Source organism: Mya arenaria, chromosome 15 (genome assembly GCF_026914265.1).
Source record: "Mya arenaria isolate MELC-2E11 chromosome 15, ASM2691426v1".
NCBI classification, from domain to species: domain Eukaryota; kingdom Metazoa; phylum Mollusca; class Bivalvia; order Myida; family Myidae; genus Mya; species Mya arenaria.
In genome coordinates, this window is record NC_069136.1 from 7910831 (window position 1) to 7925795 (window position 14965).

At 35.0% G+C, this 14965-nt stretch overlaps 1 protein-coding gene across 1 annotated transcript; it reads right to left on the reverse strand.

The window, feature by feature from the left end:
• Positions 1 to 4700: 4700 nt before the first annotated feature.
• LOC128219882 (integral membrane protein GPR180-like) lies at positions 4701 to 14932 on the reverse strand. Its single transcript, XM_052928025.1, has 9 exons — positions 14537 to 14932; positions 13405 to 13542; positions 12841 to 13053; positions 11550 to 11730; positions 10416 to 10465; positions 9812 to 9963; positions 8937 to 9128; positions 8215 to 8292; positions 4701 to 7227 (listed from the first exon to the last, which is right to left on the reverse strand). The coding sequence occupies exons 1-9, from the start codon at positions 14676 to 14678 to the stop codon at positions 7072 to 7074; spliced, it is 1302 nt and encodes a 433-aa protein (XP_052783985.1). The 5' UTR covers positions 14679 to 14932; the 3' UTR covers positions 4701 to 7071.
• Positions 14933 to 14965: the final 33 nt, after the last annotated feature.

The window sequence follows — 14965 nt, forward strand, 5'->3', positions numbered from 1 at the left end:
GTCCAGTCATGTTCAGCATTCGTGTAATGTACGTCCTGTCATGTCCAGCATTCGTGTTATGTACGTCCTGTCATGTTCAGCATTCGTGTTATGTTCATCCAATCATGTTCAGCATTCGTGTTATGTACATCCAGTCATGTTCAGCAATCGTGTTATGTACGTACAGTCATGTTCAGCATTCGTGTTATGTACATCCAGTCATGTTCAGCATTCGTGTTTTGTACACCCTGTCATGTTCAGCATTCGTGTTATGTACACCCTGTCATGTTCAGCATTCGTGTTATGTACATCCAGTCATGTACAACATTCGTGTTATGTACGTACAGTCATGTTCAGCATTCGTGTTATGTACATCCAGTCATGTTCAGCATTCGTGTTATGTACACCCTGTCATGTTTAGCATTCGTGTTATGTACACCCAGTCATGTTCAGCATTCATGTTATGTACACCCTGTCATGTTCATCATTCGTGTTATGTACATCAAGTCATGTTCAGCATTCGTGTTATGTACACCCTGTCATGTTCAGCATTCGTGTTATGTACACCCTGTCATGTCCAGCATTCGTGTTATGTCCACCCTGTCATGTCCAGCATTCGTGTTGTGTACACCCTGTCATGTTCATCATTTGTGTTATGTACATCCAGTCATGTTCAGCATTCGTGTTATGTACATCCAGTCATGTTCAGCATTCGTGTTATGTACACCCTGTCATGTTCAGCATTCGTGTTATGTACACCCTGTTATGTTCAGCATTCGTGTTATGTACATCCAGTCATGTTCAGCATACGTGTTATGTACGTACAGTCATGTCCAGCATTCGTGTTATGTACACCCAGTCATGTTCAGCATTCGTTTTATGTACACCCTGCCATGTCCAGCATTCGTGTAATGTACACCCTGTCATGTTAATCATTCATTTTATTTACGTCCAGTCATGTTAATCCTTCATTCTATTTACATCCAGCCATGTAAATCATTCATTTTATTTACGTCCAGTCATGTAAATCATTCATTTTATTTACGTCCAGTCATGTAAGTCATTCATTTTATTTACGTCCAGTCATGTAAATCATTCATTTTATTTACATCCAGCCATGTAAATCATTCATTTTATTTACGTCCAGCCATGTAAATCATTAATTTTATTTACATCCAGTCATGTAAATCATTCATTTTATTTACGTCCAGTCATGTTAATCCATCATTTTATTTACATCCAGCCATGTAAATCATTCATTTTATTTACATCCAGCCATGTAAATCATTCATTTTATTAACGTCCAGTCATGTTAATCCATCATTTCATTTACATCCAGTCATGTAAATCATTCATTTTATTTACATCCAGCCATGTAAATCATTCATTTTATTTACATCCAGCGATGTAAATCATTCATTTTATTTACGTCCAGTCATGTAAATCATTCATTTTATTTACGTCCAGTCATGCTAATCCATCATTTTATTTACATCCAGCCATGTAAATCATTCATTTTATTTACATCCAGCGATGTAAATCATTCATTTTATTTACATCCAGCGATGTAAATCATTTATTTTATTTACATCTAGCCATGTAAATCATTCATTTTATTTACATCCAGTCATGTTAATCATTTTTTTTATTTACATCCAGCCATGTAAATCATTCATTTTATTTACATCCAGCGATGTAAATCATTCATTTTATTGACGTCCAGTCATGCTAATCCATCATTTTATTTACATCCAGCCATGTAAATCATTCATTTTATTTACATCCAGCCATGTAAATCATTCATTTTATTTACATCCAGCGATGTAAATCATTCATTCTATTTACATCCAGCGATGTAAATCATTAATTTTATTTATGTCCAGCCATGTAAATCATTCATTTTATTTACGTCCAGTCATGCTAATCCATCATTTTATTTACATCCAGCCATGTAAATCATTCATTTTATTTACATCCAGCCATGTAAATCATTCATTTTATTTACATCCAGCCATGTAAATCATTCATTTCATTTACATCCAGTCATGTTAATCATTCATTTCATTTACATCCAGCCATGTTAATCATTCATTTCATTTACATCCAGCCGTGTAAATCATTCATTTTATTTACATCCAGCCATGCAAATCATTCATTTTATTTACATCCAGCCATGTAAATCATTCATTTTATTTACATCCAACCATGTAAATCATTGATTTTATTTACATCCAGCCATCCAACCATGTAAATCATTCATTTTATTTACATCCAGCCATGTAAATCATTCATTTCATTTACATCCAGCCATGTAAATCATTCATTTCATTTACATCCAGCCATGCAAATCATTCATTTTATTTACATCCAGCCATGTAAATCATTTATTTCATTTACATCCAGCCATGTAAATCATTCATTTCATTTACATCCAGCCATGTAAATCATTCATTTTACATCCAGCCATGTAAATCATTCATTTCATTTACATCCAGCCATGTAAATCATTCATTTCATTTACGTCCAGCCATGTAAATCATTCATTTTATTTACGTCCAGCCATGTAAATCATTTATTTCATTTACGTTCAGCCATGTAAATCATTCATTTCATTTACGTCCAGCCATGTAAATCATTCATTTTATTTACGTCCAGCCATGTATATCATTCATTTTATTTACGTCCAGTCATGTAAATCATTCATTTCATTTACGTCCAGCCATGTAAATCATTCATTTCATTTACGTCCAGCCATGTAAATCATTCATTTCATTTACGTCCAGCCATGTAAATCATTCATTTTATTTACGTCCAGCCATGTAAATCATTCATTTTATTTACGTCCAGCCATGTAAATCATTCATTTTATTTACATCCAGTCATGTCCAGCATTCGTGTTATGTACGTCCTGTCATGTTCATCATTCGTGTTATGTACATCCAATCATGTTCAGCATTCGTGTTATGTACATCCAGTCATGTTCAGCATTCGTGTTATGTACGTACAGTCATGTTCAGCATTCGTGTTATGTACATCCAGTCATGTTCAGCATTCGTGTTATGTACACCCTGTCATGTTCAGCATTCGTGTTATGTACACCCTGTCATGTTCAGCATTCTTGTTATGTACATCCAGTCATGTTCAACATTCGTGTTATGTACATCCAGTCATGTTTAGCATTCGTGTTATGTACACCCAGTCATGTTCAGCATTCATGTTATGTACACCCTGTCATGTTCATCATTCGTGTTATGTACATCAAGTCATGTTCAGCATTCGTGTTATGTACACCCTGTCATGTTCAGCATTCGTGTTATGTACACCCTGTCATGTCCAGCATTCGTGTTATGTCCACCCTGTCATGTCCAGCATTCGTGTTGTTTACACCCTGTCATGTTCATCATTTGTGTTATGTACATCCAGTCATGTTCAGCATTCGTGTTATGTACATCCAGTCATGTTCAGCATTCGTGTTATGTACACCCTGTCATGTTCAGCATTCGTGTTATGTACATCAAGTCATGTTCAGCATTCGTGTTATGTACACCCTGTCATGTTCAGCATTCGTGTTATGTACACCCTGTCATGTCCAGCATTCGTGTTATGTCCACCCTGTCATGTCCAGCATTCGTGTTGTGTACACCCTGTCATGTTCATCATTTGTGTTATGTACATCCAGTCATGTTCAGCATTCGTGTTATGTACATCCAGTCATGTTCAGCATTCGTGTTATGTACACCCTGTCATGTTCAGCATTCGTGTTATGTACACCCTGTTATGTTCAGCATTCGTGTTATGTACATCCAGTCATGTTCAGCATACGTGTTATGTACGTACAGTCATGTCCAGCATTCGTGTTATGTACACCCAGTCATGTTCAGCATTCGTTTTATGTACACCCTGCCATGTCCAGCATTCGTGTAATGTACACCCTGTCATGTTAATCATTCATTTTATTTACGTCCAGCCATGTAAATCATTCATTTTATTTACGTCCAGCCATGTAAATCATTCATTTTATTAATCATTCATTTTATTTACGTCCAGCCATGTAAATCATTCATTTTATTTACGTCCAGTCATGTTAATCCATCATTTTATTTACGTCCAGTCATGTTAATCCATCATTTTATTTACGTCCAGTCATGTTAATCCATCATTTTATTTACGTCCAGTCATGTAAATCAATCATTTTATTTACGACCAGTCATGTAAATCCATTTTATTTACGTCCAGTAATGTAAATCCATCATTTTATTTACGTCCAGTAATGTAAATCCATCATTTTATTTACGTCCAGTCATGTAAATCCATCATTTTATTTACGTCCAGTAATGTAAATCCATCATTTTATTTACGTCCAGTAATGTAAATCCATCATTTTATTTACGTCCAGTCATGTAAATCATTCATTTTATTTACGTCCAGTCATGAAATCATCTCAACACACGTGGTACAATAACAATAAACTTGCGGGAAAATTTAACTGTGGATAATACGACATTTGTCTCAAATAATAATAAAGTTGTTCGATGATTGCATACTGTGTCCCTTATATATTTGGTACCTAAATGTAACTGGGATACAGAGAGGTACTGCCTCAATGCATGGGACAATTTTTTTTTATATTTTTTTTTTATTACACTCCCGATAGTTTACACGCAGTATCCTGAAACTTTCTGGAAACTTGAATAAGTTAACACAATACATTTTTATAAGTTGCATTTATTTATTTCATGTTTAATATACATTTACAACAACATTATAAGAGTTTTTATCCACCACCTTGTATGTTTTTAAAAAATTACAGTTGTAACATATAATTAGCCATTTCATTAATAAGACCATATAATAATTCGAATGGACATTATGACAAATATAATTTAGCAAATTTGCATATTATGCAAAAGCAAAAATTCAAATTCACAAGTGACATGAAAGTCCCTACATCGCTCACCCGAGGAACACGCATGTAGCTTTTATAAGAATATGACATACTGGCCTAGTTTTTTTTGAGGGGGGGGGGTTGACCCATTTTCAAAACAGAACCACATTCTTACAGTTTCCTAAAAATGACAGGCACCAAAATCAAACTTTACTTAGACGGCATTTACAAGCCCAAAATTTGTCCTTGTGGGGCAAAAATATGCCCAGCATTATTTTTTTTTTACGTTTATGAAAGGCAACTTACAAAAATGAATATTCTCACTAAAACATTAGTCTGTGTTGAGCCCCCCTTCCTCATGTAACCAATGCTTATAAAGCTGTTTTATGTAAAGCATGCTAAAAATACCATTATGTGTTACAAAGTGAAATACATATCTGCAAATCCTTGCCAAAATAGAAGTACCCCTGGGCCATATAACCCTGGGGCCTATCAGTTTTTTACGGTTGTATGACATTTGATAGGCTAAAGGCAATTTACCGCACCCTTCCAGACATTGAGCAAATTTCCCCCACCCCCACTCTTCTGCCCTCCATCCTGAGGTTAAATTTATCCTAGTGGTGATTTGCGTTTATATGCTCATGTTTACGACAGGGGTTATTTGTCCTTGAGGGTAAATCTCTTATAAATGGAGTTTATGCTTTCATAGGGAACACATCCTGACAATTTTTCACAGAGTGGAGAGAAAATGTGGCAGCAAGGGCGTTAACCAGCGAACTGTTGACAACAATGGAAAGATGATGGACAACAGCTGATCAAAATAGCAACAGATCAGTTTTAGGAACAAATTGCCGAGGAATTTCAGCACCGGTAAATAAATAAATTCTTAAAAACTTAAGATATATCTCTCCACTTCTCTCATCTGCGTTTTTGCACTAAGCGAACAACTCAAAATGCATTTTACATCAGATTTATCTTGATTACAACATTCTTTTTCTGTACCATAGTTATGTTTTTATGTTAGCTAAATTATTTTGTTTCCAAAATTATCCAAAAAAAAAATATTATCAAACTTTTGTACATTACATGCGATAAGATATATTTTTTTAAAATGCACAAAAAAATACTAGTAATTGCTCTAACATGACATTCTGTGTCAAACATTTCAGACAAAAACAAATCAAATATGTAATTTTTATTTTATTATATTTATTCTATAAAGGAATATGTCTAAAATATTTTCATAGGATATATAAATGGTGAATCAATTTTAAATATTTGTTTGTAGGATTTTGTAAAAATAAATAGTTACAAAACCTGAAGCGCCAAGGTGACAGCCAAATACATATGAAAAAATATATATAATTATATTCAATAGGAAACAAAATTATGTAACAAAGTCCAAGTACAGTAGATCATCTTTTAACATAATATCATAAACAAAATACCAGGTATATAAACCTTTGTAGCCCACATGTTGATCTTTCTATATCGAACACATGCTGTGTAATACCTGTACAAGGACTCTCGACACTGTGTTGTTCTTCACCATCATTGTAAAAAAAATCAACAAAAAAACTAAATATCTTTCAGTGACTACCGTATGCATAAAGCTTATAACCTTCGCTATTACAGCTAACATTAACATGGTGTAGATAATAACTCACTCAGAGTTGATTCACTTTCAGAAAAGATAATTAATGTAAATGAGAGTCAATCAACATTCATTCTCCTTATTCGGCTTTCAGCAGCGTTATCATTCTCTTTAAAAATCTTTAACAGTATAGATATACGAGATTTTAACAGCTTTGACACACGTTTTGAAACAAAATCCGAACTTTACAAGAATACACACTCTCATAAGCAACAATGTAACACTTTTAAAATCTTTAATCCGAGTACCCATACACTGCATGATTATACTTGTTGACCTATCAGGGCTGATATTCACTCATGAGTTTGACACTTAAGACTCCACCAAGTCTGATATGTTACGGAATATCTTTAATGTACTTATTATGACCGCATACGTGTAAACAGCTGTACTACAGAGGGGGGTTCAGTGCCAATGCTCATTTCATTACAGTTTAAAAATGAAAATCAGCTAATCAGGTTTGAGTCATGAGTCTTACAACCACAGTGAAAATGGACATAAAATTCAACATGGAGAATCTGAGAACAGCTATTTCTAGGTATATCACAGGCTGTCACGAGTATATCTTCAAGCCTCGCGATCTGTCTATACGTAGTGGCAGTGTACTTGATAGTGCTGACACTTCCCAGTATAAACTTCGGGACAGAAACAATCGGTATAACGTAACCACTGCAACAGACTGACATAGCACCACGCTCATCGTAATCATCTGAAAAAGATTGCATGAATTGTATTTAATAAAAAGCAAAGGACAATCATTGCAATAGAATGCTGAGGCTTATCAGTTTGAAGGATAATAGCAATACTAATGTTTCAGCTAGAGTTATGGGACTTGCTACACTTGGACATTCCCCAGACCCTTATAACACACAGCCTACACACAATTTCAAACCTTAAGCTACGCCCCTTTCAATATGAATACAAATTATCCCCGGAATTCTGCTGGTACTTCAGGAAACATGTGTTAAAGTTCCAATTCAAACAAACACACACTGGTATTAAAGGGGCATGTTCACGTTCCATAGGGTAGGACATCAAAAACAAAGACATTATTGAATGAAATATGCATGTTGGACAGAAATGAGAGCTGATTTGTCATTTATATTGGATGCCTTTGAGGCAGTTTAAAGATTATGATGCAAAGCAATATGCAATATGCCCCTCTTCTTCAAAGAGGGGGGGGGGCATAATTATTTAATATTAAGGGACAGAAAGTGCACTACAGTATTTTGCCCATAAGGGAAAGTGAAGGTATTGGAAACTGAATAATGTTAGGTTTGAACTAGCAAAATTCTGTTCAAATCAGTATTGCATAACTAAATGTATTGTTTTATGAATCCTTATAAATAACAAGTCATCCCATATGTTGCAAGGAATAACTACAAGACTAACTTTTGCAGATTTGTTGTCTAGTGGTATTAAAGACACTTTGATCCCCCACCTCACCACTAAACATACTGTCTTCTGGGAGGGATGTTCAATTAGGATCCAGTACTTTACACTTAGGTGCTTTACGCTGAGGCATGTTAGAACCAGAGTAACACTAACCAGTGGCAGTATGCTCCACAACCTAACAAGATGGATACACTTACTAGGGCTGATACCCATGTCTAGCCTGGTAGTGTCATGAAACAGCAATATAATTTGGAACTTACTAAATGCATTGTTTTTCTCTATGCTAAGAAAAAAAATATACCTTATATCTGAGATACTCTGAGAATATTCTAGAAACTATCACAATAACAGGGTATGACAGAAACCACAGCATACAGCTCTGAAATAAACATGAACATGCTTTATTAAATAATATGTAAACAATTACTCAAACAATTGTTTTGTTTTTTACAAACTTTTATATCAAAAGATTTTGAATGTTGCAACGTTACGCCTTCATCAGTAGATAAGTAAATTCAACAGTTTCTTATATATTTTTTATCATTTAATGTGCATCCATGAACAATTGATGTCAGTATCAACGTTGTCACGGATACTGTTTTCAGGTGGATTTTTAACAAATCTACATTATTATTACAATCCAGCAGTGGTAGGCACCTTTGCTGTATATCAATCTTCCGATCTAATACTTCGTTTAAAATCTTCAAAATATTAAGCTAACAACTGATGCTGGGCTTTTTGAGCATTTTATATCTTAACAGTATCTGGAAATCATACCATTCAACTCAAAAGTAATATCAGGGCTACAGGGACCATTGGGTTTTAGTCAGATTTAAATAAGGCCAGGTAGCTGCAAAAGAGGGACTGGGCACATTGTATCTGGCTTTGATGATTTTGGACATAAGGAACTTGACAGAAAATGACATAACACTTTTAACAGCTAAAACCCAAGGGACAATGGAAAACAGTTAACGTTGGCATAGAAATATATAACCCCATTTTTTAAAAAATGGTTTGACATACCTTTGTAAATGATAAGTAAAACTCCCTTTTCATAATACTGCGTTCTAGCGACACAGTTGTATACAGGTTCCAGCCAAACAGCACGGCCAGAACAACTCTTAACACGAGAAGGGCTGAGCCTGCCAGGGTGCGGTGGGCGTGGTACAGTCGGTTGGTCTGGTCCTGATATTGCTCATAAAGGAACAGGCCTCCCTGAGGGCAAAGTAGTAAGTTGTAAGTTTAAAAGTTCAACCTCTGTCAGTCACAGACACATATTTTGATAAATTTTTGATGAATTTTTTGATGGATATTAATGTGAGGGGTGTTATTGAATGTATTGGTATTCAAATGATTCATTTTATGTAAGTGGTTAAACACAGCCACAATAATTTGCGCAATTTCATTCTCATAATTCTCCATGAGTATATTATAACATTTCCAATTATACATTTTAAGCCTGAAGGAAACAGTATATAATTAGGGTGTAAATCCATCCACATATAACAAGGCCAACTTTAATTTCCAGTACCTAAGTTAGTATGTATGCAGATGCCAACCTTCCACTGTTTTTAAGTTGAAAAAGGGGCATAACACCGCAACTAATTCAAGCCACCAGAGTTACGGGCTTTGCTTTACATGTGCGTATCGTTGCTGGCAGTATGTGCTCTAAGCTTCATGAGTACACAATGAATGTGGCAGCATTTTATTCAATACTCAGATATCTCATCCGCAGATTATCTTTATTTGCATAATTAAATGATTTCATTGGTTGATAATATTTTGGGGTAAATATTGACCAATCAATTAACATTTTGGCAAACCAAACAATTAACCAGTTCAATACAGTCCACTGCGCATATAAATTTATGAAGTACCTTAGTAGAATTTGTAATTACCTGTATAATGGCAAGAACAGCGACAACTTTCGCTGCGGGTCGTTTCTTGATCAGTCGAAGGTTTGTGTGTCTGTGTGTCGTCCCTAGCGACCAACCCAGACTGAGGCTCAACAACATGTATAGCATTGCAAACTGGGATAGCACATCAAAAACTGAAAGGATGTTTTGTCAATAAGACAAGTGCTCGGCCATTATTGTATGAATTTCATATAAAATTGTCAATTGGACCTTATTGTATAAATTTTGTTTTAAGGTACTGATAGATTGACATGGAGAAAGGCTGCCTGTCCTATATGAGGGCAATTAAAAAGATATTTAGTTTGCAAACATATTTGTTAATTTCTATGTTCTTTGATGTATTAATTAGATATTTTTTTAACAGGATAAGCATGGAAATCTTCTTTTTCAACTACCATTTACAAAATTCTGGTATTGCACTGATCTTTTGGAGGTTATCCAAATTACAAAGCAAAGTAATTAAATGGCGGAGTAGCCATTTGAATATTATACATACATACCAGTAATCAACGATTGGAATTTATGGTTACAAGTATTTTAAATTTCAAAAAAAATGACTGGACAGAAAAATATCATGAAAGCTTACATTCAGATAACATTTCAAACACAGGGGATCCGATGCCGTCTCTTGAATATCTGCAATGGAGGACACATGTCTGTGAAATGTTCACAGTCACAAAGGTAGGCAAAGAGATTGGCATGGAATTACAATGTTCACAGGTGAGCAAAGAAGTTTCTGTTATATAACATAAAATGACAGTTACAAATAAATTGTATTAAGTGATTATAATAAAATGATGTTCTAAACAAAGCTAAACATTTAAAAATGTACTTTTGTTGCATATAAAAAAATAAAAATTATTAGAGTTTTAAGCTGAATCTAAATTCATAAAAAATCAGGGATTTAAAATGATCTGGTAGCCACGACAAACCTGGCAATTAGTGTCGGAGGCAGTCCGCTAAAAGCCCTGTCTAATTTCTTCAATTATAGTATTACTTTCATACAAATGCTCCTACAACATTTAATTAAAACATGCCCTCCCAATATAGCCCATGTAAACATTTTTTAATTAATTGAAATAGCATTATTGTTATGATAACTACAAATAAGAATCTTAAAGATGCACTCTTACTCCCAAAAAATATTTACCACAATTAAAACATTTGTTTTAAGCTATCAAAAGGGCTGAATAAATGTCGAAAACAATGGTTCTTATAAAGGATACCAAGTTTAATTTAAAAGAAAATTGCAGAAAACAGGGTATTTCTACCCTATGAAACGATAGAAAATCACAGTAAATCTTTTAGCATTCACCAATCATTTAATATTTTTGCGTTTTCAGCTATTAAATACACAGTTACAATCTTGTTATCAGTCATTGATATTTTCCATAAATGCATTATTTAGTAAGTAGTTACAGGTTTGTCACTCAAAATGTATGTTTGTTATACATGTGTATGTATTGATTTTGAATAAGAGTGTCACTTTAACATATTCCTTCTATAGATAGTTTTTTTAATTATGATTGGAGTACGAAGGTTGAACCCTGCCCCCAACATTTTAATGTTGGACTATCTGCAAGGTTTTAAATAGGCCAAATTTTCATTTTACCGCTCTGATGCTTCAATAATTTAATATATAACTTGGTTTTAAATTCTTATTGTCAGCATTTCACAAAAAACACACCAAAATGACATGAAATCAATGGACAGTATATACTTCCTCAAGTGGATCATCATGATGAACGCCCCGACGGCCTGCAAGCCCGTGCTAACACTCAGTAACTGGATCACCAGCTGCATGGGGCCCCTGCTGTTCAGGGGCTCGATGAGGCGGGGGATACAGATACAGCCCAGAATGAAGTAGGCCAGTGCCAGGAGTTGGTAAAACCGCAGCAGACCTGGGTCAAATAAGGAAGTATATTACTTGACAAGATTATGAGGACAAGCAACAAGAAAGCAAATGATATAAATGTTAATTTCTTAATAGCAAAATATTGGCATCTGGTTGCATAAGAGTTGGCTAAAGAAGGCTTTTGAAATAATTGCTTATAAAAGAAATGATTTCCTGTTTAAAGGAGAATTTAAATTGTAAATTAAAAAAAAAAATACATGAAGAAACAATTTCACAAACTCGTTTTATTTCCTTATCTTTGTTCAAACATTTTAAACTTGACCAAGTTGGTCGCATCATTGGAATATTGGCCAAAATCAGATATCATCAACTTGTAGAAATAAACTCATAGTTGCAAGCATCGTTGGATACCGCAATACACAACAGCCCTATGCCTTATTGAGTACCCTGTGTGATTTGGCTAAGAACATCTGGTAATCATGAATTATTAATTAGGTTTCATTGGTTCTGCAAGGAAACCTCTCTAGAAATCTTCATATCAGGTAATCAGCGTCATCATACTATTATTTTCCTGTTTCTGGCAACTGCTCAAAATGAACTTGGTCCTCCTAGTCACTACAAATGTTAAGCCAGCCACTTAGACCACCCGCCTGCAGAGACAACTGACAGTATAGGGTTATTGTAGAGTGTTTTATTGTAACATGTGATTTCATTTGAAGAGGAATTGCCTCTGGTCCCTTATGCATATTCATATAAATGAGATTTTGACAGTCAATTTTCCCACTGTATGTATGATGTGTAACTAAGGTAAGTACTGTGGTTGCAACGATGAGTTGCAGTGACTGTAGAGTGGCTGTTGCACTCAGATAAACTGATCTATCATAATATAAACAACGCATTTTCCTTTAACAAAGAGTGCCACTGTTGTTTCTAAGTAAACTATTGGGTATATAACTCAATAATTATTTAAGCCATAGGCCTTGCTGTTCATGTGTATATTGTGCATAATAGCATGTGAACAAGCTTTATTTGAATATCTTGAATATTTTTTGAGCCGTTACCAAGGTTTGGATTCTGATGACAACACCGTCGAGGCTATGACAATACCTCAAATGGACTTTGGACGTAAAGTTCTGTGATGCTACATTTAACAAACCTGTTTCTTCATCACTGAAATGTTCAGTGGGGTTCCCAAGGGCATCCGGGTTGAGCAGCTGGATGTCATAGTACACAAAGTTAAGCCCTGACATGTCTAACGTAGCCATGGGAACATCGCTACAAGTGTACTCATCTGCGAAAATGACGTACCAGACTCGCGGTGTCTGGAAGTTGGCTATTGTCTTGTTTCCTATTTCAGCTGTCAGGTCATCTGAAATAAAATGAAAAATATATGTATTAACTGACTGCAAACTTAACTCTGACTGAAACATAGTAAATGATGTGACATATATGGATATTAAATTAAAAAAGTAAAGTCATCATTACAAAAAAAATGGTTACACTATAGCAAAGGTATTTATTTAATGACCTACATAGTTGGTACTTTACATATATATACCTTTGCATAAAGGCTACATTATTATAAATGTAGCTACTAATAATTATAAATGTAGCTACTAATAATTATAAATGTAGCTACTAATAACCTTTTTTTAATACCCCCTTTAATAAATTGAATGACAATGTGCATGGCAGTAACGTGACTTAATTGTACACTCACATGCTGCCCTGGCCTGTTGGAATTTTGCAGAACAGTCCATGTCACCACTTATCCCATTCCAGTCATCACTAAGAAACAGGTAGAGCTTTGCAGATGATATTGCAGTTGTGTTTAACGTGTACTGCAATACGCCATCACCTGTTATTAAGGAAGATACACGTATAAATAACATGAGTGGTACTTGAACGTCTAAAACTGAATTCTTACACAAGTTTTCTTCAATTCATAAAAATGAGCATTTAATAGCTAGTTTTTACCAGTTTTAGTAAACAAATTTCATCAATTTCCTACGTTCATAGTGTGCATGATTACTTGGTTGGTAATATGAAAATTAGCAAATCCCGGGCTCCGTGTGGATAGAGTATTCAGTCTATATAAAGACCAGTGGACCCCTTTAGGGGCCAGCATAATATTCTCTGAAGGGATCTGTTGGCGTTTGTTTGACGTTGTACATTACAAATGGTGGCAGCGGTGGGATTTTTGACAACTGCCAAATCGGAGTTGCCTTACCCACGAGTTTCCCAGGCAAATACACGGGACCGGTCTTTTCGGAGGGGAAAGTAATGTAACGGTCCACTGTAGGTGGCGGATGTGCCATCATGGTATAACATTCTGTTACAGACGGAAGTACATGTACGTTCATAGTACATCCATGTATGTTTACTTGGTTGGTAATATGCAAATTCGCAAAGCCTGGGCTCTGTGTGGATTGAGTATTTACTGTAAATAAAGACCAACGGACCCCTTCAGGGTCGAGCATGCTTTTCTCTGAAGGGATCTGTTGGCCTTGTTGAAGTCGCACGTTACATTTATAGTTATGAATAACTGGTTAATTCTTAAATGGTCTTTGAATATTGCTTAAGCCAACAGGAACTGTTAATCCAGTCAATTTACCAACATGATTGTTCCATAGTTATTTCTTTTTATTTTGATGAAAACGTGCAGGATAGCCTAAAACTATAAAAAAAAAGCAGCAGTGCACAGGTCTACAAGGCAACATGTTCCAATGTTTTAAGGTGCGAGCATTAACACTGCATACAGGGGACTTCAAGCTTAAAAAAACTTCGGCCCAAGTTCGTCAGGAAAAGACACAAGATACCAGCACAATTTGTGCAAATACTCGGGTACCTACCATGAAAGCAGAAAGATGACAAGTATTGTCCTTTTTCAGCTCTGGCTTGGTGACTTGTGAAAGTTCCTTTGATAGTTTTACCTCTCACAAGGCTAAACAGAACAATCTCTGAGACGGATATCAGTAAAAGAGTGACATACATGTTTCTTTAATTTTGTAACGGTTCTTTCATGACCTGATTTCGATTAAATAGATTTTCTTTTGGAAAACAGATTTTTGCTTGATCGCGAAATTGTATGACAAAACAATGCCGGCTGACGTGTAATGTCGTAAAATTATCGATTCTACTTTTTATATTAATGCAATCAATATTAATGAAAAAAAGAAGTTGCTTAATTAAGAGTGTTCTCTCTGTATTAAAAAAAATAAAAACTAAGCTTATAAGCGTATTGAGCTTAAAACAGTGCAACATTCCTTAATCATTTAAAA